The sequence below is a fragment of the Mobula birostris genome, chromosome 10, assembly GCF_030028105.1.
Source record: "Mobula birostris isolate sMobBir1 chromosome 10, sMobBir1.hap1, whole genome shotgun sequence".
In the NCBI taxonomy this organism is placed as follows: domain Eukaryota; kingdom Metazoa; phylum Chordata; class Chondrichthyes; order Myliobatiformes; family Myliobatidae; genus Mobula; species Mobula birostris.
The window spans coordinates 64,794,079-64,819,430 of NC_092379.1; the positions used below are offsets into that span (position 1 = coordinate 64,794,079).

Consider the following 25,352-nt stretch of genomic DNA (forward strand, 5'->3'; position numbering starts at 1 on the left):
CTAATTAAATAATTTAATAATTAAAATTGCTTTCATTGTTTCTGCTTCCCAAGTATAGCCCGGTCATTAAACGTGTGAAACCCACAATAAAGACTATTAAGATCTGGCTGGAGGGTGCTGACTCTGCTCTTCAGCACCAATTCCAGTACATAGACTGGAGTGCGTTCGCTGCCACCACAGACTTTCAGATTAACATTGATTTATATACCAACTCTGCCCTTCAGCACATCAACAAGTGTGTAGATAGAGTGACATCACAAACACAATTAAAAGTTTTCCCCAATCAGAAACCATGGATGAACAGGGAAGTTCGCCTCCCGCTCAAAGCCAAAGATTCAGCCTTCAGGTCTGGAGACCGGGAGGCTTACAGCTCAGCCAGGGCCAACCTGAGGAGGGGAATCTCTCAGGCTAAATACATATACAAACAGGGAATCGAGGAGCATTTCAACTCCTCGGACCCCAGGTGCATGTGGCATGGCATACAGGTCACTACAGACTTCAAACCACCTAGTACTGTGCCTCCTTCCAGCTCTGCTTCCCTCCCTGATGAGCTCAATTACTTCTACGCTTGCTTTGACCGAGAGAACAAGGAGATCACCCTCAAAGCAGATCTCCCACCTGGTGAACGGCCTCTCTCACTTTCCACCTCCGATGTTTATGCCACCCTGAGCAGGGCGAATGTACAGAAGGCAGCTGGTCCAGATGGAATACCTGGCCGTGTGCTCAGAGTCTGTGCAGGGCAGTTGGCCGTGGTCTTCACGGACATTTTCAAACTGCACAGGCAGTTGTCCCCACAAGCTTCAAGATCGCCACCATCGTGCCAGTGCCGAAGCATTCCACTGCTACGGGCCTGAATGACTTCCACCCAGTGGCATTCACCCCCATCATTACAAAGAGAGACTGGTCCTATCACATCTGAAATCCTGTCTGCCCACTACCCCGGACCCCCATCAATTTGCCTATCACACCAACAGGTCAACAGAGGACACCATCTCCATGGCACTTCACTCTGCCCTGACCCATCTGGACAGCCCCAACTCTTACGTCAGAATGCTGTTCATTGACTTTAGTTCGGCATTCAATACTGTGATCCCCTCCAAGCTGATCGCCAAACTTCGCCAGCTTGGTATCAGCTCGCCCCTCTGCAATTGGACCTTGGACTTTCTGACTAACAGACCCCAATCAGTTAAGTTAGACAACCTCTCCTCCTCCACTCTCACCCTGAACACCAGCGTGCCTCAAGGCTGTGTGCTGAGCCCTCTTCTGTACTTCCTTTTCACCTATGACTGCGTACCTGTACATGGTTCTAACTCCATAATCAAGTTCGCAGACGACACCATGGTGGTTGGCCTGATTAGAGGGGATGACGAGACAGCCTACAGGGACGAGGTCCAGCACCTGGCCGCGTGCAGCAACCTGGCCCTTAACACCCAGAAGACCAGGGAGATCATTATGGACAACAGGAATTCTGCAGATGTTGGAAATTCAAGCAACACACGTCAAAGTTGCTGGTGAATGCAGCAGGCCAGACGAAGGGTCTCGGCCCGAAACGTCGACTGTACCTCTTCCTAGAGATGCTGCCTGGCCTGCTGCATTCACCAGCAACTTTGATGTGTGTTGCAGATCATTGTGGACTTCAGGCATGCTACACTCACGACCCCATCTACATCAACAGAGCTGTAGTAGAGCAAGTATCAAGCTTCAAATTCCTTGGTGTCCACACGTCTGAGGATCTCACCTGGTCCCTGAACTCCTCCATCCTGGTCAAAAAGGCGCAACAGTGCCTTTATTTCCTGCGGAGCATCAAAAAAACTCTCCTCTGTCCCAGGATACTGACGGACTTTTACCGCTGTACCATTGAGAGCATACTCACTAACTGCATCTCAGTGTGGTATGGCAATTGTCCTGTATCAGACCGCAAAGCACTCCAGTGTGTGGTGAAAACTGCCCAGGGATTATCGGCACCCAGTTGCCCACCATTGAGAACATCTACCATAAACACTGCCTAGGGAGGATGAAAAGCATTATCAAGGATGCATCTCACCCTAACCATGGACTTTTTACTCTCCTCCCTTCCAGTAGGCGCTACAGGAGCCTCCGCTCCCGCACCAGCAGGCACAGGAAGAACTTCTTGCCTGAGGCTGTGACCCTGCTGAACCTCACATCACAGCGCTAAGCAGTATTGCACCCATAGTGTACTGTGTTAGTACTTTCATATTTGTGTGCTGTAGCACTTACTTTTTATTCGCAGTTATTTTGTAAATAACACTATTCTTTGCATTTCTGGTTAGATGCTAATTGCATTTCATTGGCTTTGTATCTGTACTCGGCACAATGACAATAAAGTTGAATCTAATCTAATATCTTTCTCAGCTAGAAAACAACCAGTACACTGTTTATTCTTTATTATAACCACTACTGGCACCATATTTGTTTCCAATTTTAAGTCCAATTTTTTTTATCATTTCTCTCATATTATATTAGGAATAAAGCATATGATCTCTCATATTCCCAACAGTGCGTAATGTATTTCCTCTGCAAAATATAATATTTAATCAGTGGTGCTCAAATTTTTGTTGATGTTTGAAACCACAGAATTCTGTTAAGAATGTTTCTGAATCAGGATCATCAGTGATCTTCCTTAAACAACAGGAAAGTATTTAAAATGATTGTCCTGTTTAAAATGTAAACCATGTACTTTTTATTCACTTTGATAACCTAGATGTTTTGGCTGTTTAAAATTAGTCAGCATCTCTCCAGAAAAATAGGGGATCCTTTTTAAATATCTAATTTTGCAAAACCTCTGTCTTGATGGGTGTATAACCAGTACCAGATGTGGCAAAATTTGTACTCTAGGTAACTGGTCAAGTTGTATTATTTATTTTATTGCTGCATTTCAATTTATTTAGAGTCCCTTGTTTATTTCAATCTGCTTCTCGATATTTGACTGGGCATTTCATGGCCTGAGTCTTGCAGGCACATCAGCGTCTGGTCCTCATCAAGCAATGTAAGTACTCTGCAATAGCCCTTTCCATCTACTTTCTGGCACCTGGCCCCTTACTCTGTCATGGATCTGGTCTCGACTTCAGACGTGGATAACTTCTTTTGGGTGCTCTGCATCATGGAAAAGGAAGTATTGTGATAGTTCATTAATAGCAATCGATGCATCTAAACTTTGCCATGGTGGACAAATAACTGAAATGGTCATTGGCATGCAAGCAATAATTTCTATGACAGTAATTTGAGAAGGGTACCTACCTGTGTTACACATAAGAGGCCAAGGAAAAAGAACATCAAACAAAGGCCTATTGTCATTATAAGACGTTTTGATTGTAGTTGCTTGGGGAACTTGTCTATCATGGTTGTCAGAATAGTTTCTAGAGAAAGAAAATGCTCAGAGTCTAGTAATTATTAAATAATTTTCATGGCCACAGTGAAATCAATAATGACAATTAATTAAAGCCGTATATTTCAGCGTAAGTTTTGTTATTAAGTTATTAGTCTACCTGTGAGCCATTAGAGGGACGAATTCAAGCCTTTTAAACATTTATCTATAGGAAGTCACCTCTAAAGTGGTGATAAGGGAAGGCCATGGGTGCTGTAAGTAGTCCCAGTGATACAGCTCCTATCACTGGTGCTGTCTGTCAAGTTTACATGGTTTTTTTGTTTCTGAGCAGTTTTCCCTTGGGTAGTCCAGTTTCTTCCCATATGCCAAAGACCTGCTTGTTGGGTTGATTGGATTCAATAAATTTTCCTCAGTGTAGGTGGGTGGTAGGAGAATCAGGGATGTATTATTAATAAGCATCTGTGAGAGACTAGGTTGCAGGGAAATAAGTGGGATAATGGGTTTGATGTCATTATTTTTGGACTTAAAAGCTTGCATGACCTCTTTTCATGGCATAAAGAACAAAACATTCTGTAGAATAGAACATTACAGTACAGACAGACCCTTCAGTCCAACATGCTGTTCAAACCTTTAAACCTACTCTAACCCTTTCCATTTTGCAATCATCCATGTGCCTAGCAGAGTTTCTTAAAAGCCCCTAAGGTATCTGCTTCTATCTACTGGAGGGCATTCCACGCACCCACCATTCTCTGTGGAAAGGGATTAGAGTCCAATTTTCCAGGTAGAGACAAAAATACAAGTTTATGGTTCTGTGTTCCTATGCTCCGTGCCTATTCTGGTATCTGTCCCCCACTTTTCCTTCGCTACATCGACGACTGCGTTGGCGCTGCTTCCTGCACGCATGCAGAGCTCGTTGACTTTATTAACTTTGCCTCCAACTTTCACCCTGCCCTCAAGTTTACCTGGTCCATTTCCGACACCTCCCTCCCCTTTCTAGATCTTTCTGTCTCTGTCTCTGGAGACAGCTTATCCACTGATGTCTACTATAAGCCTACTGACTCTCACAGCTATCTGGACTATTCCTCTTCTCACCCTGTCTCTTGCAAAATCGCCATCCCCTTCTCGCAATTCCTCCGTCTCCACCGCATCTGCTCTCAGGATGAGGCTTTTCATTCTAGGACGAGGGAGATGTCTTCCTTTTTTAAAGAAAGGGGCTTCCCTTCCTCCACTATCAACTCTACTCTTAAATGCATCTCCCCCATTTCATGTACATCTGCTCTCACTCCATCCTCCCGCCACTCCACTAGGAATAGGGTTCCCCTGGTCCTCACCTACCACCCCACCAGCCTCCGGGTCCAACATATTATTCTTCGTAACTTCCGCCACCTCCAACCGGATCCCACCACTAAACACATTTTTCCCTCCCCCCCTCTCCCTGCATTCCGCAGGGATCGCTCCCTACGAGACTCCCTTGTCCATTCGTCCCCCACCCATCCCTCCCCACTGATCTCCCTCCTGGCACTTATCCGTGTAAGCGGAACAAGTGCTACACATGCCCTTACACTTCCTCCCTTACCACCATTCAGGGCCCCAAACAGTCCTTCCAGGTGAGGCAACACTTCACCTGTGAGTCGGCTGGGGTGATATACTGCGTCTGGTGCTCCCGATGTGGCCTTTTATATATTGGCGAGACCCAACGCAGACTGGGAGACCGCTTTGCTGAACACCTACACTCTGTCCGCCAGAAAAAGCAGGATCTCCCAGTGGCCACACATTTTAATTCCACATCCCATTCCCATTCTGACATGTCTATCCACAGCCTCCTCTACTGCAAAGATGAAGCCACACTCAGGTTGGAGGAACAACACCTTATATTCCGTCTGGGTAGCCTCCAACCTGATGGCATGAACATCAACTTCTCTAACTTCCGCTAATGCCCCACCTCCCCCTCTTACCCCATTTGTTACTTATTTTTATACACACATTTTTTCTCTCACTCTCCTTTTTCTCCCTCTGTCCCTCTGAATATACCCCTTGCCCATCCTCTGGGTCCCCCCCCCCCCGTCTTTCTTCCCGCACCTCCAGTCCCATGATCCTCTCGTATCCCCTTTTGCCAATCACCTGTCCAGCTCTTGGCCCCATCCCTCCCCCTCCTGTTTTCTCCTATCATTTTGGATCTCCCCCTCCCCCTGCAACTTTCAAATCCCTTACTCACTCTTCTTTCAGTTAGCCCTGACAAAGGGTCTCGGCCTGAAACGTCGACTGCACTTCTTCCTAGAGATGCTGCCTGGCCTGCTGCGTTCACCAGCAACTGTCATGTGTGTTACAAGTTTATGGTGATATTCTGCAAATCAATATACTTGTACCCCTACGTAATTTCAAATTCTGTTTCTAGTTCTTATGCCTTTAGAAAGTACACCAACTTTTACAGAATCAAGACCATACAGAAACAGAATTTGGCAATTGTGCCCATCAAATCTGCTCCACCATTTGATCACGGATGATCCATTTTCCTCTCAACCCCATTCCTCTGTCATCTCCCCGTAACCTTTCATGCCCTGAGTAATCAAGGACCATTCAACTGATGCCTTAAATACACCCAAAGATTTAGCCTGCACAGCCACCTTTGGCAATGAATTCCATGGAATCAACCCCCTCTGGCTAAAGCAATTCCTCTATTCCCTGTTCTAAGTGGACGTCACCCTATTCTGAGGATATGCTCTCGGGTCCCAGACTCTCCCACTAAAGGAAATATCCTCTCCACATCCACTCTACGTAAGCCTTTCTACATTTGATAGGTTTCAATGAGCTACCCCTCGTTCTTCCAAATTTCAGCGAGAGAACAGACACAGAGCCATCCTACTTTCCTCATTTGATAAGCCTTTCATCCCTGGAATCATTTTCAGGAACCTCCTTTGAATCCTCCTCCATGTTAGCACATCCTTTCTTAGTTAAGGGACCCACAATACTCAACATACTCCAAGTGAGGCCTCACCAGTGCTTTATAAAGCCTCAATATTATATTCTTGTTTTTAAGTTCTAATCCTCTCAAAATGAATGCTAACATTGCATTTGCTTTCCTCACTGCTGACTCAACCTGTAACTTAATCTTTAGAGAATCCTACACAAGATCTCCCAAGTCCCTTGCAGCTCCGATTTTTGAATTCTACCCCTGTTTAGAAAATGGTGTATGCTTATATTCCTTCTACCAAAGTGTATGGCCATACACTTCAGACATTATATTCCATCTGCCGCTTCTTTGCCCATGAATACAGCCAAACAAACAGTATCAGTCCAGGGCCAAGGTGCAAAACACACTACCAACAACCACACACAGCACAAGGCACATACAGCACATATAAGATAGATATACGGTCACAAAAAAAATATACGGTCCAAGACGCTGAGTCTATGCATGTTGCAGCAGTCTGCAGTTGAACACAATATGGCTTGCCTTCTGCCGAGTGAGCACTGGCAGGCAGTGGATGCCGTGCAACACCAGCCAGGGATCTCTGGTGGAGTGGCCCGACTCCACCGCCTGTCTCCTGGGTGGCTGTAAACAGGCAACACGGTTGCTTGAGGCCTTGTTCTTGTTAGGACCGAGGCCACGCAGCTCCCCCGCCGTCTGCCAATAAATCAGTGAATCGGACTTACAGCAGTCCACATTAACAATCTCCAACAGGGTCTTGCAATCATGAGAAAAGCGACTAACATGATCACTCATTGTTGGACAGCACACATTGCCTTCACACACCGATGCCCTTCTGATGCAGATCACAGCGTGACCCACATCAAGTCCAGCTCCTTCAGTCTCTCCACCAACAAGCACCCCAGTGATGGGGAAGACTTGTAGTACTTCAAGTTCTTAATGATCAGCGGGGTCTTGTGATTGCAAAAAATATGTTTCAAAAAACAATAACACCTTTGTTTGGCCTCGTAAAAACTGCTGTGACTGCGTGCATCACTACCTTACTAGAAAACCTAAGCAGGGGAACTCAGCAAGAGTCAGCGTGTTGAAGTAAGGACTCCATCATCCAAATCATTGACATATAAGAAAGAAACGTAAGAAGAAATGGTCCCAACAGAGACCCCTGCGGAACACCACTAGTCACTGGCAGAAAGGGCTCCTTTTATTCCCACTGTTTGCCTCCTGCAAATCAGCTAATGCTCTGTCCATGCAGGTATATTTCCTGTAATTCCATGGGCTCTTATCTTGCTGCTTAGATAAGATGTACCTTGTCAAAAGCCTTCTGAAAATCCAAGTAGAAAACATCGATTGATTTGTCTTTTTCTATCCCATTTGTTATTTCCTCAAAGAGTTCCAACAGATTTGCCAGGCAAGATTTTCTCTTAAGGAAACCATGCTGACTTGGCCCATTTTATCATGCACTCCAAAACCTCATCCTTAAGAGTCAACTCCAAAATGTTCCCAACCAGTGGCCTATAATTTCCTTTATTTTGCCACCCTCCCTTCTTGTAGAGTGGAGTGGCATTTGCAATTTTCCAGTCCTCTGGAACCGTGCCAGAATTTAATGATTACTAATGCCTCCTCAATCTGTTCAGCTACCACTCTGTGAACCCTGGGGTATAGTCCATCTGGTCCAGGTGACTTACCTACCTTCCGACCTTTCAGGTTCCCAAGCACATCTGCCCCCGACATTCTGAAACTTCCTACATATTGTTAATATCTTCCATAATGAAGACTGATGCAAAATACTTATTCAGTTTGTCCACCATTTCCTCTTCCTCTTTAATACTTGTTCAGCATCATTTTTCAGTGATCCAATATCTACTCTAATTTCTCTTTTGCTCTTTATATATCTGAAGAAACTTCTTGTATCTTCTTTTATATTATTGTCTAGCTTACCTTCATATTTCATCCTTTTCTCCGTATGGCTTTTTAGTTGGTTTCTTTTGGTTTTTAAAAGCTTCCTAATCCTCTAACCTCCCACTAATTTTAGCTATATTATATGCTCTCTCTTTTTCTTTCATGTTGGCTTTGACTTCCCTTGTGGTCCACAGTTGCATCATCCTCCTTTTAGAATACTTCTGCTTTGGGATGTATCTGTTTTGCACCTTCCGAATTGCTCCCAGAAACTCCAACTATTGCCGCTGTGGCACCATCCCTACTGCTGTCCCCTTCCAATCAACATTGGCCAGCTCCTCTCTTATGCTTTTACTCCACTGCAATACTGATACATCTGACTTTAGGTTCTCCCTCACAAATTGCATGGTGAATTCTATCATCTTATGAGTACTGTGTCCTAGGGGTTCCTTTACCTTAAGCTCGCTAATCAAATCTGGTTCATTACACAACACCCAATCCTGAATAGCTGATCCCTTAGTAGCCTCAACTGCAACCTGCTCTAAAATGCTATCTTGTATGCATTCTCTTTTTTGGGATCTAAAATCAGCACCAACCTGATTGTCACAATCTACCTGGGTATTGAAATTCCCCCATGGCAATCATAATATTGCTCTTTTGACATGTATTTTCTATCTCCTGTTGTAATATGTAGCCTACATCCTGCCCTGTATATAACTTCCATCAGGGTGTTTTTATCCATGCAGTTTCTTAACTCTATCTGCAAGGATTCTACATCTTCTCATCCTATATCACCTGTTTCCGAGGATTTGATTTTATTTTTACCGACAGAGCCACACCATCCCCTCTGCCTACCTGGCTATCTTTTCAATACAATATGTATCCTTGGATGTTAAGTACCCAACTATAATCTTCTTTCAGCCACAGCTCAGTGATGCCCACAATGTCATACCTGCCGATTTCTAACTGTAGAACAAAATCATCTACCTTATTCCATATACTGAGTGCATTCAAATATAACACCTTCATTCATGTAATCCTCCCCTGTAACACTGCAAATCATCGCTCTGACTGCAATTTTGCCTTATCATCTGCCTGTCCTTCCTGACAGTCTCCCTATACACTGCCTCTGCTTGGATAGCAACTGCCTCATTCTCAGCCCTATCACTCAGTTTTCTATCCCTATGCCAAATTAGTTTAACGCCTCCCCAACAGTTGCAGTAAACCTGTCTGTAAGGATACTGGACCCTCTTGGGTTCAGGTGTAACCCGTCCCTTTTTTATAAGTTGTGGCTTCCCCGTAAGAGATCCCAATGATCCAGAAATCTGAATCCCTGCCCCCTGCCTGCACCAGGCCCTCAGCCATGCATTCATCTGCCAAAACATCCTATTCTTACCCTCAATAGTGCGTGCCACAGGCAGTAATCCAGAGATTCCTACCCTTGAGGTCCTGCTTTTTAGCTCTCTACCTTGCTCCCTAAATTCTCTTTTTAGGACCTTCTCCCTTTTCCTACCCATGTCATTGGTGCCAATTTGCACCAAGATGCCTGGGGGCTCACCCTCCCCCTTCACATACCATAGACCCAATCTGAGATGTCTCTGACCTTGGTACCTGTGAGGGAACATATCATCTGGGTGTCTCTCTCACACCCACAGAATCGTGTGTCTACTCCTCTAAGTAGGGATCTCTGATCACTACTGCAGAGTTCTTCTCCCTCCCCTTCCCTTTTGAAATGAAGGTGGAATTTTATTGCCACAGTCTCGCCTGGCTATTTCATTGATTAGATTCCCTTAGATTAATTACTAACCACTGAACATTTAAGACTTTGCTTCCTGAATACAGGTGTATCTTATGGATTTTGGGCTGCTGATCATGAAAATCACCATGACAATTCCCTATCATGCTCCATTTTTTTCTGCAATCGGCTATATTCCTAATTTCAATTCATAATTCAAGTCGATTGAAATGTTGCCCACAATGTAAGCTGATAAGTTTTCTATCTTGACCAGGCATGCCTGGGAGTGCTCAGGCAAGGGAGATGCTACACAGCAGGACAGGTTTTAGCAGAGCTATAAAAGCATCACACACACACCATTCTATGCGTGGTGTTTACATGTATATCGGATTGCTATCATGTAGATGCACATGCTCTACACGCATAGCATATTGTGTGTACTCATTATAATAAAGTAATTGTATTTTCAGGAGTATTTGGGATGGCAAAATGGCGCATCAATGATGCAACGGATGCGATACTTTCTGTTATATTTGTGGCAAGTATACACTTAAATCACAAAGACAGAGCATTAATCCTCTTAAGAGCTCTACTTTGGGTGTTAAATTGGTGACCAGGACAAAACCTGAGCTCCTCACATTTGTTGAACAACATACGCTGTCAATCTTCGAGCTGGCTCAGAGGTACTTGGAAGTCAATGCCGTTCACTATCCCGATGATATGGTGAGAGTGGAAGGATCATGTGACAGGCTGCAACTCCTGTCTGACCAGTGTGTTTGGTTTCTCTCCTAAAAACAAGAATCTATTGAATACCCCAATCTCCCTTCAGCCATGAGATCTGCACCGCATGACAATAGTCTTCCAGTATCAAAGGCAGCATAGACATGGAGTCCAGAGGAGCAGACGAAGATGTCATGATGCATGAGCCAGGAATGGATAATTACACTGATACTGATACAGACTTTGAACACTTAATGTCAAGTGCGCTTCGTCTGATAACTCAGTCTGAGTTCAATGACCTGATCAAAGACTTGGGTTTGTCAAAGGTAAAGGCAGAATTACTGGGTTCAAGATTGCAAGGATGCAATCTGCTGTCACCAGCACAAAAACTCCATAAGCAGTTGATTCCAAAGCAGAAAAATGTGGCACATAAGCCACTTGTAGATCGAACAATGATATTTTTGCCTCCTCTTCATATAAAACTGGGGCTTATGAAAACTTTTGTGAAATAATAAATAAGAACGGTGAAGCATTTTGATATTTGAGACAGATGTTCCCCAGAATAACTGATGGCAAGATAAATGAAGGTATTTTTGTTGGTCCATTAATCAAACAGTCCATCAATAACAGGCAATTTGAAAACCTTCTACTGGGGCCAGAGAAAATTACATGGATGGCATTCAAGAACATGGTTGAAAATTTTCTTGGCAACTACAGAGAACCAAACTACCTGCAGCTGTTTGACAACATGCTTCAAGCATACAAAATCATGAAGTGCAACATGTCACTAAAGATTCATTGTCTGTATTCCCACTTAGACTTCTTCCCTGCAAATCAGTGACATTTCATGGTGAAAGGTTTCACCAGGATATTGTGGCCAAGGAGAAACAGTATCAGGGCAACTGGAATCCATCGTTGCTGGCTGATTACAATGAAGAAGCTTCAGACACTGAGTACAAATGAAAATCAACAACAAGACATTTTTAAAAACAAGAGAAAATCTGCAGACGCTGGAAATCTGAGCAACACACACAAAATGCTGGAGGAACTCAGCAGGCCAGGCAACATCTGTGGAAAAGAGTACAGTCGCCAGTCATACTGAAGGGTGTTGGCCCGAAACGTCGACAGTAACCGTTTCTAGAGATGCTGCCTGACCTGCTGAGTTCCTCCAGCGTTTTGTGTGTGTTGCAAAATATTTTTAGCTTAGTTGAACTATGGCAACAAAGTGTTTAATTGTTATGCAATTAAGCACATTATATACAATAGAAGTTAATTTCTTGTTTTTCCAAACTCCTACATGATACAAGTGCTCTGAAAATATATTTGAATTCAGCCTCAAGTGGTATATCATAACCATAGAAAATTTCTGAGGAAGCAACACTTCCTCAACTTTCTAAACACTTTCTAGTGTAATTCGAAACTAATTACTATATATCTGGACCCCTTAAGGTAAGATGTTGTGAGTTGCAGTAAATTACAGAGGAATGAATCCCCAGTTAAGCTATGCCTAGAATTTTGTGTTTCTTCCCTTAACCAGGGAACGAGAATGTCCAAATTCATTGGACTAAAAAATAAACCTTTTTGTACATCTTGAATTTTGATTGCAAGGTGAGATTGCAGAGTTAGAAGGAATTATATGGGATATATAATTTTATTTATTGATACAGATTTCTTGAGGTGAAGGGACCAACAAAACTAAAAACCTCCCTCCACAGGAGTGAGTGGCTGGGTGGGAGGGTGTAATGGGGCTTGCTTTGCTGTTGTCTTCTTTCTTGATGCATCCTGTGTTGCTCTGCTAAGCTTTGTGGGCAGGCTGTGTTCACTCTGGAATGTGTGGTGACACTGCTCCCTCCTCCCCAGCACATCCTCTGTCGCACTGGGTTTTAACACAAAAGGCACATTTCACTTCACATTGCAATGTCCACATGGTAAATAAACATGAATTTTGAGGCTGTTTGAGCAGGTGCTTTGTTTTTCTCAGACAATTGACTTTTGCAACCAAACTGCTGGTAACTGACCGTGGTGATCTTCAACAGTACGTTAGATGTTCACGTTCGGATATTAATGATCATAGTAGAGGGATGGTCGGTTTGTGAGAAATAATCAGTGGCTGGGGCAAACTGAGAAGATGGCAAAGAAAAACATACATTTTATCTCATCGTTAGTGACTATTCTAATAGATAGTACATTTATAACTCCGAAATTGTCTGATTGGCAGAGCTCTGGGGCAGGGGTAAGGACATGTCACTAACTGATTTCCTCTTACTTGGAATGAATGAATTTGAAAAGTCAAAACGTCTTATTCCATGCTGCAACTGTTTTGTGATTTATGATTCTGTGTCTATCCTAGGACTCCGAATGCAGCAACAAAGAGAGAGAAGTGAGGAGGTATATCTTGCCATTTTCTTTCTTCCGTAATGACTGTCCTCTCTGATTGGATTCCTTCTCCTTCAGCTTTTTATCTCTTACACTTAACTCCTCCTATCCTCTTACTTCATTCCCTCTCCCCCACCTACCCACTTTTCTCACCTGCCCTCATATCACCTGCCAGCTTGTACTCTTTCCCCTCTCTCAGCTTATTTTCCTTTTTGTCCTCTTCTTTTCCAGTTCTGATGAAGGGTCTTGACCTGACGCATTGGCTGTTTATCCTCCTCCGTTAATGGTGTCTGATCTGCTGAATTTCTCTCATATTTTGAGCTTGTTGCTCAAGATATCCAGCATCTGCAGAATCTCTTGTGTTCATTCTTAGTGGGCCAGAATCTGTTTTATTGTAAGCCCCTCCACAGGGATGGTCTGTGGTGTTAGAGACTTGAGGTTGTATGGTTATATATTATATGGTTATATGAAGCATTGTATGCTATAGAAATAGTTTTTTACATGTAAGACTTTTCCATCATGTACTTCAACTTTGTGGTGCTTGCAAAAGTCGAGATGTTTGAGGATAGGTTATGTGTATGTGCGATTGAGGTAAGAGAGTAGGCAGGTAGGATTAGGTATCAGAAGTGATTCTGTATTCAGTTAGTAAACAATCGGGCAAAGGGATTGGATAAGCACTACTGGAAGTTTAGAGTGCAACTTGTAAATCAGCGAGTTGTTTGTTATGTCTCCCCTCTCGTTGTGAAATAGAGACACCTCTTTTTCCCTTATTAGGGAGAGAGAGCTAGAGAGAGCCTGTGGTATGTCGAATACTGGGTGAACGAGTAGTCTTTGGGGTACTGCAAGTCTGTGTCTTTATTAATGCTTTGCTGCATGCTTCAGTGCTCGGTGGAGGGCGCGGATGCTTTTTTTTTGCTGGTGGGGAGGGGGGATTGTTGCTTTGCTGCTGCTTACGCGTGGGAGGTGAAGCTGGGGGGCTTTGGGGCTCTATCACTTAACTGTCATTCATTCTTTGGGGCATTCCTCTTTTTTTGTGGATGGTTGCGAAGTAAAAGAATTTTGGGATGTATATTGTATACATTTTTGTGACTTTAAATTTACCTTTGAAACCTTTGAAGAACACTAAGACTCCTTGTCTGAGGATCTGTAGTCAAGGTAAGAATTGTGGTGGGGAGAGGATGAAAGTGAAATGCTGAGAGTAATAATAGCCAGTAGTGGTTGATTATTAGATTGAGAGATGAGGTTAGTCATGTAGTTTGGATTCTAGGATGATGTCTGTGAGTTGGGTTGATTGAGGTTGTTATGGGGTGGTTTAGCAGACTTGAGAGCAGGCTATGTAAGTAATTAGTTTAATGGGCACTTACCTGTGATGGGTTCTAAGTGCAGGGTCTACTCACTGAGACTTTCTCACATAGGTTCTCTTTAAGTCTGTCTGAAGCAAGTCTCACCACATTGTAAGTTCTGCTTTTGCATGGATGGCCCAGAGGTAGTGATGAAAAATTATCAATAAATTCCCAGAAGTGATGAGCAGGTATGTGATACATACAGTTGAAGTCAGAACTTTACATGCACCTTAGCCAAATACATTTAAACTCAGTTTTTCACAATTCCTGACATTTAATCCTAGAAAGCATTCCCTGTCTTAAGTCAGTTAGGATAACTATTTTAAGAATGTGAAATGTCAGAATAATAGTAGAGAGAATGATTTATTTCAGCTTTTATTTCTTTCATCACTTTCCCAGTAGGTCAGAAGTTTACATACACTTGTTAGTATTTGGTAGCATTGTCTTTAAATTGTTTAACTTGGGTCAAACGTTTTGGATAACCTTCCACAAGTTTCTCACAGTAAGTTGCTGGAATTTTGTTCCATTCCTCCAGACAAAACTGGTGTAACTGAGTCAGGTTTGTAAGCCTCCTTGCTTGCACACACTTTTTCAGTTCTGCCCACAAATTTTCCATTGGATTGAGGTCAGGGCTTTGAGATGGCCGCTCCAGTACCTTGACTTTACTGTCCTTAAGCAATTTTGCCACAACTTTGGAGGTATGCTTGGGGTCATTGTCCATTTGGAAGACCAATTTGCGAATGAGCTTTAACTTCCTGGCTGATGTCTTGAGGTGTTGCTTCAATATATCCTCATAATTTTCCTTCCTCATGATGCCATCAATTTTGTAAAGTGCACCAGTCCCTCCTGCAGCAAAGCACCCCCACAACATGATGCTGCCACCCCCATGCTTCACGGTTGGGATGGTGTTCTTCAGCTTGCAAGCCTCGCCCTTTTTCCTCCAAACATAATGATGGTCATTGTGGCCAAACAGTTCAATTTTTGTTTGATCAGACCAGAGGGCATTTCTCCAAAAAGTAAGATCTTTGTCCCCATGTGCACTTGCAAACTGTAGTCTGGCTTTTTTATGGTGGTTTTGGAGCAGTGGCTTCTTCCTTGCTGAGCAGCTTTTCAGGTTATGTGGATATAGGACTCGTTTTACTGTGGATAGAGATACTTGTCTACCTGTTTCCTCCAGCATCTTCACAAGCTCCTTCGCTGTTGTTCTGGGATTGATTTACACTTTTCACACCAAAGTACATTCATCTCTAGGAGACAGAATGCGTCTCCTTCCTGAGCGGTGTGACGGCTGCATGGTCCCATGGTGTTTATACTTGCGTACTATTTGTACAGATGAACGTGGTACCTTCAGGCGTTTGGAAAGTGCTCCCAAGGATGAACCAGATTTGACATCATTTTCTGACCTCAATCTGATAGAAAATTTGTGGGCAGAACTGAAAAAGCGTGTGCGAGCAAGGAAACTTACAAACCTGACTCAGTTACACCCGTTCTGTCTGGAGGAATGGAACAAAATTCCAGCAACTTACTGTGAGAAGCTTGTGGAAGGCTATCCAAAACGTTTGACCCAAGTTAAACAATCTAAAGACCAAATACTAACAAAGTGTATGTAAACTTCTGACCCACTTGGAAAGTGATGAAAGAAATAAAAGCTGAAATAAATCATTCTCTCTACTATTATTCTGACATTTCACATTCTTAAATTAAAGTAGTGATCCTAACTGAGCTAAGACAGGGAATGTTTGATAGGATTAAATGTCAGGAATTGTGAAAAACTGAGTTTAAATGTGTTTGATTAAGGTGTATGTAAACTTCTGACTTCAACTGTATGTGATGACAAGGAACTTATGTAGAACATATTAAATTTACAGCTTTTAGTTATGTTTTGTTTATGAAAGTTTAAACACACATCGCACACAAATGTGGAATGTTTTACCCAATGCAAAAACCCTATTGCAGAGGAAATGTCAGGGTCATATTTATAGCATTGTGGTATTTTATCTATTTGTTGTTGTAAATAATGATTTAAATAATTGAGCTTTCTTCATTGAGGTTGATGAGTTTAAAATAACTAGTAATGGTGTACAAAATGATAAAAAGAAAACTATGAATGGTCACTTATGATTCTTGGTGAATTACTAACAAGAGGACATGAACAAGATAATTCCTAAAATTTATTTTGTTGTGATTGTTGATTGCCATGGGTGTTGGTTTGGTTCTGTTATGAATACAATGGGACCACAGGTAATGTAAAATTCATACCAATTGCCATTAGCACCTGTGTGGTTTGCTTGTGTATAGTTACTTACATACAATGTACAAAAGGCAACATTACACCAGAATGTGTGTAGAGGAAACTCGGCAGGGTGTTGGGAGAGTTGGAGCATTTTGGTGCAATGCAGAGCCTGGATTGGCTGTGTTTATTTTCCTTGGAGCAGAGGAGAACGGCAAGAAAATTGACCAGAGGTATGGAAACTAATGAGGGCATATTAGGTCTGTTATTATGTAACAAATGCAAGCAATACGCCTGTATAAACAATTGTAAGACCAAAAAGGATGATTAAACCACCTCAGAGACTGATTGAAAGTTTTGAGTTAAAAAGAGACTGGCTGCAGAATGTAGATACTTTGTTGGAAAGCATTATTGTTCCTTGCAGGTTTATGAGGATATAGCATTGTGTTTGTTTTCTTTCAAGGGGGATGATGGTTATTATGTGTGTACATAATAAAGAACTCCAGTTCCCAGTGGGCAATGTGGGCGGTTCAACTGGAACTGGAAATTTTGATGATGACCTGGTTGCATGTGGGCAGTGTTGAGCTGCAGCAGTTCAGAATAAAATGTTCAAGCAGCTTCCTATGCCAAGTCTGTCTTTAATAAGAACAAACATAGCAGTAGGAAACATAAGTGGAAAGTAGGAAACATTTCACACAGGAGAGGTTGCCGAATGAGCAACACCTGCACAAGAAGGCAAAATGCATAGAACCACTCTGCTGCACTCAAACTGCTAGAGGAGGCCATTGACACTCTTAACCAATACTTTTGCTTTATATATCCCTATGAAGAATTTTCATAGAACTCATTAACATCAGTCTGAAGATTTGTGGTGGTTCAGAGCTTCAAGTCAAGGGAACCACATAGTTGCAGCCTCATGTTACCTTATGAACACATTTCTTGGAGTCTTTTTAACCATTTGATGATTCAGGTTATTGCTTTTGCTCCCTCCACCACCCTCAATAAAGTTCCAATGGAAAGACTGTAAATTTTGGCAACTGATTTATCTTTTGTTCATGGCATATGCCTTCTAGCAAATCCAAAATGACTACCATTTCCCAATGATGCAGCAATCCTCCTCTTCTTTACGAGATACAAAGCATTGTATGCTAAGTTGGACTGGTGCTAGCAATTCATAAAACTTGATTACCTGTATTTGGTAATATACAAACAATAGCGCCTTACAGGATGCAGAAGTAAGTCTAGCACATTGGACTGAAAGAATCTACAGAACAGTTGTGGATTGATTTGAAAGGCTACAAGGTCCAAGAAATAAGATTGAGCAGATTATCAGTGATCACATTAAGATTTATTTATCACATGTACATCAAAAGATTAAAGAAACAAGAATGGCAATGTTCTGATGAGTTAACATGATTTTTCCTTTCTATGCTGTGAATGGAATGCTTCTCAATTGGCACTTTGCAATTAAATTTTATCATTAAGTTTTAAGGATAGAAAATCATAAATGAGATATTAATTGTCAAACATCACAAATGACTCAGGAGTCACTAATGTCTCTGAAAGAATTAGATATAACGTTTGATTGTGAAAATAGGTACAGGCAAGACTCAATACCTATTTCTAGTAAGCTGTGGACTTCAGTACCTTACCAAGTGGATAACTAACACAGACAGTGGCACGCAAAAGTTCGGCACCCCTGGTCAAAATTTCTGTTACTGTGAATAGCTAAGCGAGTAAAAGATGACCTGATTTCCAAAAAGCAAAAAGTTAAAGATGACACATTTCTTTAATATTTTAAGCAAATTTACTGTTTTATTTCCATCTTTTACAGTTTCAAAATAACAAAAAAGGAAAAGGGCTGAAGCAAAAGTTTGGGCATCCTGCATGGTCAGCACTTAGTAACACCCCCTTTGGCAAGTATCACAGCTTGTAGACGCTTTCTGTAGCTGGGTAAGAGTCTTTCAATTCTTGTTTGGGGGATTTTCACCCATTCTTCCTTGAAAAAGGCTTCTAGTTCTGTGAGGTTCTTGGGCCGTCATACATGCACTCCTCTTTTGAGGTCTATCCACAGATTTTCGGTGATGTTTAGGTTGGAGGACTGAGAGGGCCATGGCAAAACCTTCAGCTTGTGCCTCTTGAGGTAGTCCATTGTGGATTTTGAGGTGTTTAGGATCCTGTTGTAGAAGCCATCCTCTTTTCATCTTCAGCTTTTTTACATACAGTGTGATGTCTGCTTCCAAAATTTGCTGGAACTTAATTGAATTCCTTCTTCCCTCTACCAGTGAAATGTTCCCCGTGCCACTGGCTGCAACACAAGCCTAAAGCATGATCTATCCACCCCCGTGCTTAACAGTCGGAGGTGTTGCTGCACAGTAGAACAGTGCACCACCAATCCAGAGTCTGCTAAATCTTCCTGAAGGTCTTTTGCAGTCATTTGCCTTTCTAGCAATCCTACGAGCAGTTCTCTCGGAAATTTTTCTTGGCCTTACAGACCTCAACTTGGCCTCCACCGTTCCTGTTAACTGTAATTTCTTAATTACATTACGAACGGAGGAAACGGCTATCTGAAAACGCTTTGCTATCTTCTTATAGCCCTCTCCTGCTTTGTGGGCATCATTGATTTTAATTTTCAGAGTGCTAGGCAGCTGCTTAGAGGAGCCCATGGCTGCCGATTGTTGGGACAAGAATTGAGGAGTCAGGGTATATATAAAGCTTTGGAATTTGCATCACCTGGCCTTTCTTAACGAGATTGTGAACAAGCCATAGCCCTAACAAGCTAATTAAGGTCTGAGACCTTGGTAAAAGTTATCTGAGATCTCAAATCTCTTGGGGTGCCCAAACTTTTGCATGGTTCTCCTTTCTTTTTTTCACTCTAACATTGTACAAAACAAAAATAATACATTAATCTTGCTTAAAATGTTGAAAAGAATGTTTCATCTTTAACTTTATGATTTTTGGAGATCAGTTCATCTTCTACTCACTTAACTATTCACAGTAACAGAAATTTTGACGAGGGGTGCCCAAACTTTTGCATGCCACTGTATACTCAAACACTTGTGCATTAATATAAATGTAATACTTCAGGCATTAATCTTTGGAGAAAAGTAAGTACTATTTGTTGAGTCTGTGCACTGAGACCACAAGAAAAATCCATGTACAATAAATAGTGGAAGAAATGCACCACTTCACAAACAAACAATCCTCCCTTCTCAGCAGCATCAATCTGTGGTTCCTATATCAGTCATCTTGGAAGCCACACAACAGAGTAGAAAGAAATTCAGCTCCATCTTAAGAGATTGCTTATAATAATATAAAGATTAGATTAGATTATGAGGACACTCAGTCCTTGTTTATTGTCATTTAGAAATGCATGCATTAAAAAATGATACAACGTTCCTCCAGAATGATATCACAAGAAAGACAGGACAAACCAGGACCAAAACTTACAAAACCACATAACTATAACATATAGTTACAACAGTGCAAAGCAATACCATAATTTGATAAAGTAATGTAATTCTTACCTATATTTGCAAACTGACTGTCAAGTCCGAGTGTGACCAGCATGAAGAAAAACAAAATTGACCAAAATGGTGCTGCTGGCAGCTGTGCAAGAGCCTCTGGATAGGCAATGAAAGCCAAACCAAAACCTAAGCAGGGAAACAAATTAAACGCTGCAATTAATCTTACTCCAAACCAAACAATGTAAATGTTGTCACCTTTGAAATGATTATTATTTTTATTATTATACATAGCTGAGTTCTATCAGTTTTGGTGGTATAATTGTGCATTTTAGTCTGCCGCTGATAGCTATTCTACAATAGGCTATGTGCTGGTGAAATTGACATTTTCTATTTACGGTCTCAAGCTCTTATTAAAGCCATCTGTAGAAGAAAGTATCCTTCTACTTTGCCCTAGCAATGTATGTTCTTCCCTCTTTCAGATTTGACGATCTTGTTCCATAATGCCATTTTTCCATTGCCCAAAACAGCCATAACAGCCATCCTGGGTATCACCAAATCAATCTTTCCAGTTTTTTGCTGTTGTCCATGCCACAAGTACCGAGATATAATCTGCATAAACTCTTTCCAGGCAGGACTCTTGCATACAGCTGTCGTTGTGGTTATGAGTCCCTCCGTTAATCCGGAATGGATTTGATTCTAGATCCCAGAAGTGAAACTAATATTAACCCAATCACATGTAATACATCCAAATCAAATCAATTAAATCAATGATGGCCACAGCTTGTTTGGGTTATATGGCCAAAGCTATATAGCCTGAACAAAAGTTGAGAGTTGCACATCTGCTTTCATGTGCAGATGAAAGACTGCCTTTCACAATTAGCTTAAAACTAAAACAGTTTTGCCAATAGGGTGAAAATGCCATGTTTCTTGAGAAGTTCACTTCTACCTCATTGGGTATTGAAGATAATAGGTCTGTTTGTGAGGTACCTGATTTTGCAACTTCTGAAACAAGCTTGTCTTGTATGTGAGCCATATGTCCAAGGACAGAGAAGATGGCAAATCCAGCAAAAATGCTCGTAGCACAGTTAATAATACAGACAGTGATGGCATCTTTGTAACAGTTGTTGTGGAATCTATTGTAGGATGACAGTGCTGTTAAACCTCCCCAAGCAACTGATAATGAATAGAATATCTGAGTTGCAGCATCTTTCCAGACCTGATAAATGGAAGGTAGAATTAATTAACACGGGAGATTGCACATCAGTTTTGCATACAATTGCATTGGAAGTTACTACTTTGTATTACACCTTCATAATGAGCTGAACAACTGAAAATCCTTTTGTCAGTAATTAATAGAAAAGATGGATAAACTTTTCACTTTATCTAATTTCCTCCAGAATTCTACTAGATTGATTCCCGAGGAAGGGTCTCCGACTGAAACATCAACTATACTTTTTTCCATAGATGCTGCCTGGCCTGCTGAGTTCCTCCAGAATTTTGTGTGTGTTGCTTGGATTTCCAGTATCTGCATATTTTCTTTTGATGCAGATTGATAATGTTATATTTTAAACACGTCATGTTGAATGTGTATTAACTTTTATCTTTGTTAAAAGTAGCAGTAAGTAGAAAAATGCAATGAGAAATTCACCATTTAATAATCAGATCTTATGTCAGTAAGTGTCATTTCATAATATTGGAATCCCACTTTATTGTTTTTATGTAACCTGCCCCAATCCTATTAGTATATTGTTTACAAGACACTAAAATGAAGGTATGAAGAATGTAATATAGTCGTTATTGCATTGGATTTCTTTACAATCCTCTCCCTCCCAATTCTATCATATCTTATTCCATCTGATTGAAATTTTAAAAAATCTTCTCCATGTCTGCTGTAATATCCTATCTGTAAAAATTAAATATTAAAATACAAATCAAAGTTCTCAGTCTTTATTATTTGGTAGCAATTTTCTTCTAACTCTATTAATTAAAATACAGTAACCAAGGTAATTTTCCTCATGTATAAATATTCCAAAAAGTGGCAGTTGTTTATAATTTTAATTTTTCATAAATCAGTGAAATAAAGAAAGTAAAACACAAACTTGGTTTGACTAAGAAATACAGCTGCTTTTATAGATTATTGGTGCACTTACCTCAGCATCAGCTAGTCTACTGATATCTGACTGGCTTCCAATGTAGAATTGAATTCCTTTATAGGCTCCATCCAGGGTCGCACCTCGGATCAGGAGTATAATGAGAACCACATAAGGGAACGTTGCAGTGAAATAAACCACCTGATTATGGACAGTAGATTCACAAACAACAAAGGATTATAAAAGAAGCAGAGAATACTAAAAGTTAATTTGATGAATTGTAATTATATAAGAACATATTTCCTTTGGATATTATTTTACTGAACTTAAGTAGGGCAAATTTGGGATGGATTTTGCTTCCAAAAACAAAAGAGCCCGTACTTAATAATTAAATGCCTAATGCTTAGGGACAGACAAAATATTTGTTAATTATAAGTTTATTGAACCAAGTGCACTGTTTGTAAAATACCACAATTTTCTTGACAGAAATGGGATCTTATCTTTAGCTGCAGTATTATTTTTAAATGCTTGTTGGATTTGATTGTAACTACTTATAACAGATTTGTCGTGATGGGAGATTTTAATTTCCCAAATATCGATTGGCATCTCCCTAGGGCAAGGGGTTAAGGTGGGGTGGAGTTTGTTTGGTGTGTGCAGGAAGGATTCTGGACACATTAAGTAGATAAACCAACAAGAGGAGAGGCTGTACTTGATTTGGTATTGGGAAATGAACCTGGTCAGGTGTCAGATCTCACAGTGGGAGAGCATCTTGGAGATAGTGATCATAATTCTACCTCCTTTACAATAGCTTTGGAGAGAGTTAGGAACAGACAAGTTAGAAAAGCGTTTAATTGGAGTAAGGGGAATTATGAGGCTATCAGGCAGGAAATCGGAAGCTTAAATTGGGAACAGATGTTCTCAGGGAAAAGTACGGAAAAATTGTGGCAAATATTCAGGGGATATTTGTGTGGAGTTCTGCATAGGTACATTCCAATGAGACTGGGAAGTTATGGTAGGGTACAGGAACCGTGGTGTACAAAGGCTGTAATAAATCTAGTCAAGAAGAAAAGAAAAGCTTACAAAAGGTTCAGAGAACTAGGTAATGTTAGGGATCTAGAAGACTATAAGTCTAACAGGAAGGAGCTTAAAAAGGAAATTAGGAGAGCCAGAAAGGGCCATGAGAAGGCCTTGGCGGGCAGGATTAAGGAAAATCCCAAGGCATTCTACGAGTATGTGAAGAGCAGGAGGATGATACATGAAAGATTAGGACCTATCAAGTGTGACAGTAGGAAAGTGTGTATGGAACCAAAGAAAATAGTAGGGGTACTGAATGAATACTTTACTTCAGTATTCAGTATGGAAAAGGATCTTGGTGATGGTAGTGTTTACTTGCAGCAGACTGAAAAGCTTGAGCATGTAGATATTAAGAAAGAGGATTTGGAAAGCATCAAGTTGGATAAATCGCTGGGACCTGATGAGATGTACCCCAGGCTACTGTGGGAGGCGAGGGAGGAGATTGCTGAGCCTTTGGCGATGATCTTTGAATCATCGATGAGGACGGGAGAGGTTCCGGATGATTGGAGGGTTGCGGATGTTGTTCCTTTACTCAAGAACGGGAGTAGAGATAGCCCAGGAAATTATAGACCAGTGATCCTTGCTTCAGGGCTTGGTAAATTGATGGAGAAGATCCTGAGAGGCAGGATTTATGAACATTTGGAGAGGTATAATATGATTAGGAACAGTCAGCATGACTTTGTCAAGGGCAGGTCGTGCTTTACGAGCCTGATTGAATTTTTTGAGGGTGTGACTAAACACGTTGATGAAGGAAGAGCAGTAGATGTAGTGTATATGGATTTCAGCAAGGTATTTGATAAGTTACCTCATGCAAGGCTTATTGAGAAAGTAAGGAGGCATGGGATCCAAGGGGACATTGCCTTGTGGACCCAGAACTGGCTTGCCCATAGAAGGCAAAGAGTGGTTGTAGACGGGTCATATTCTGCATGGAGGTCGGTGACCAATGGTGTGCCTCAGGGAACTGTTCTGGGACCCTTACTCTTCGTGATTTTTATAAATGACCTTGATGAGGAAGTGGAGGGATGGGTTAGTAAGTTTGCGGATGACACAAAGGTTGAAGGTGTTGTGGATAGTGTGGAGGGCTGTCAGTGGGATATTGATAGGTTGCAAAACTGGGCTGAGAAGTGGCAGATGGAGTTCATCCCAGATAAGTGTGAAGTGGTTCATTTTGGTAGGTCAAATATGATGGCAGAATATAGTATTAATGGTAAGACTCTTGGCAGTGTGGAGGATCAGAGGGATCTTGGGGTCCGAGTCCATAGGATACTCAAAGCAGCTGTTCAGGTTGATGCTGTGGTTAAGAAGGCATACGGTGTATTGGCCTTCATTTGTCATGGAATTGAATTTAGGAGCCGAGAGGTAATGTTGCAGCTATATAGGACCCTGGTCAGACCCCACTTGGAGTACTGTGCTCAGTTCTGGTCGCCTCTCTACAGGAAGGATGTGGAAGCCATAGAAAGGATGCAGAGATTTACAAGTATGTTGCCTAGATTGGGGAGCATGCCTTATGAAAACAGGTGGAGTGAACTCGGCCTTTTCTCCTTGGAGCAACGGAGGATGAGAGGTGACCTGAATGAGGTGTATAAAATGATGAGAGGCATTGATCATGTGGATAGTCAGAGGCTTTTTCTCAGGGCTGAAATGGTTGCTACAAGAGGACACAGGTTTAAGGTGCTGGGGAGTAGGTACAGAGGAGATGTCAGGGGTAAGTTTTTTACTCAGAGAGTGGTGAGTGCATGGAATGGGCTGCCAGCAACGGTGGTGGAGGCAGATATGATAGGGTCTTTTAAGAGACTTTTGGATAGGTACATGGAGCTTAGAAAAATAGAGGGCTATGGGGAAGTCTAGTAATTTCTAAGGTAGGGGCATGTTCGGCACAACTTTGTGGGCTGAAGGGCCTGTATTGTGCTGTAGGTTTTCTATGTTTCTATGTTTCTATGCTTGTTAAATTAACCATGCAAAAATAAATTGTTATTGAGAAAGGACTTTCTTTCGCATTCAGATGGAGGATGAGCTAGTGTACTATGCTTGAACAAGGGAGACTACAACAGGATGAGGGAGGAGTTGCCTCATGTAGATTGGGAGCACCGGCTATTTGGTAGGACATTCGAGGAACAGTGGAATACTTTTAAAGAGATTTTTGACA

The 25,352-nt window shown here is 41.6% G+C and overlaps 1 protein-coding gene across 1 annotated transcript in view; it reads right to left on the minus strand.

Moving 5' to 3' along the window:
• Positions 1-25,352, minus strand: part of LOC140204074 (sodium- and chloride-dependent neutral and basic amino acid transporter B(0+)-like) — a 75,638-nt gene that overhangs the window by 25,599 nt on the left and 24,687 nt on the right. The window contains exons 7-10 of the mRNA XM_072270371.1: positions 22,193-22,333; positions 21,030-21,258; positions 20,103-20,228; positions 3,259-3,377 (exon numbers count right to left, since the gene is read on the minus strand). Coding sequence (XP_072126472.1) covers positions 3,259-3,377; positions 20,103-20,228; positions 21,030-21,258; positions 22,193-22,333 — 615 coding nt within the window. The remainder of the gene's footprint in view (positions 1-3,258; positions 3,378-20,102; positions 20,229-21,029; positions 21,259-22,192; positions 22,334-25,352) is intronic.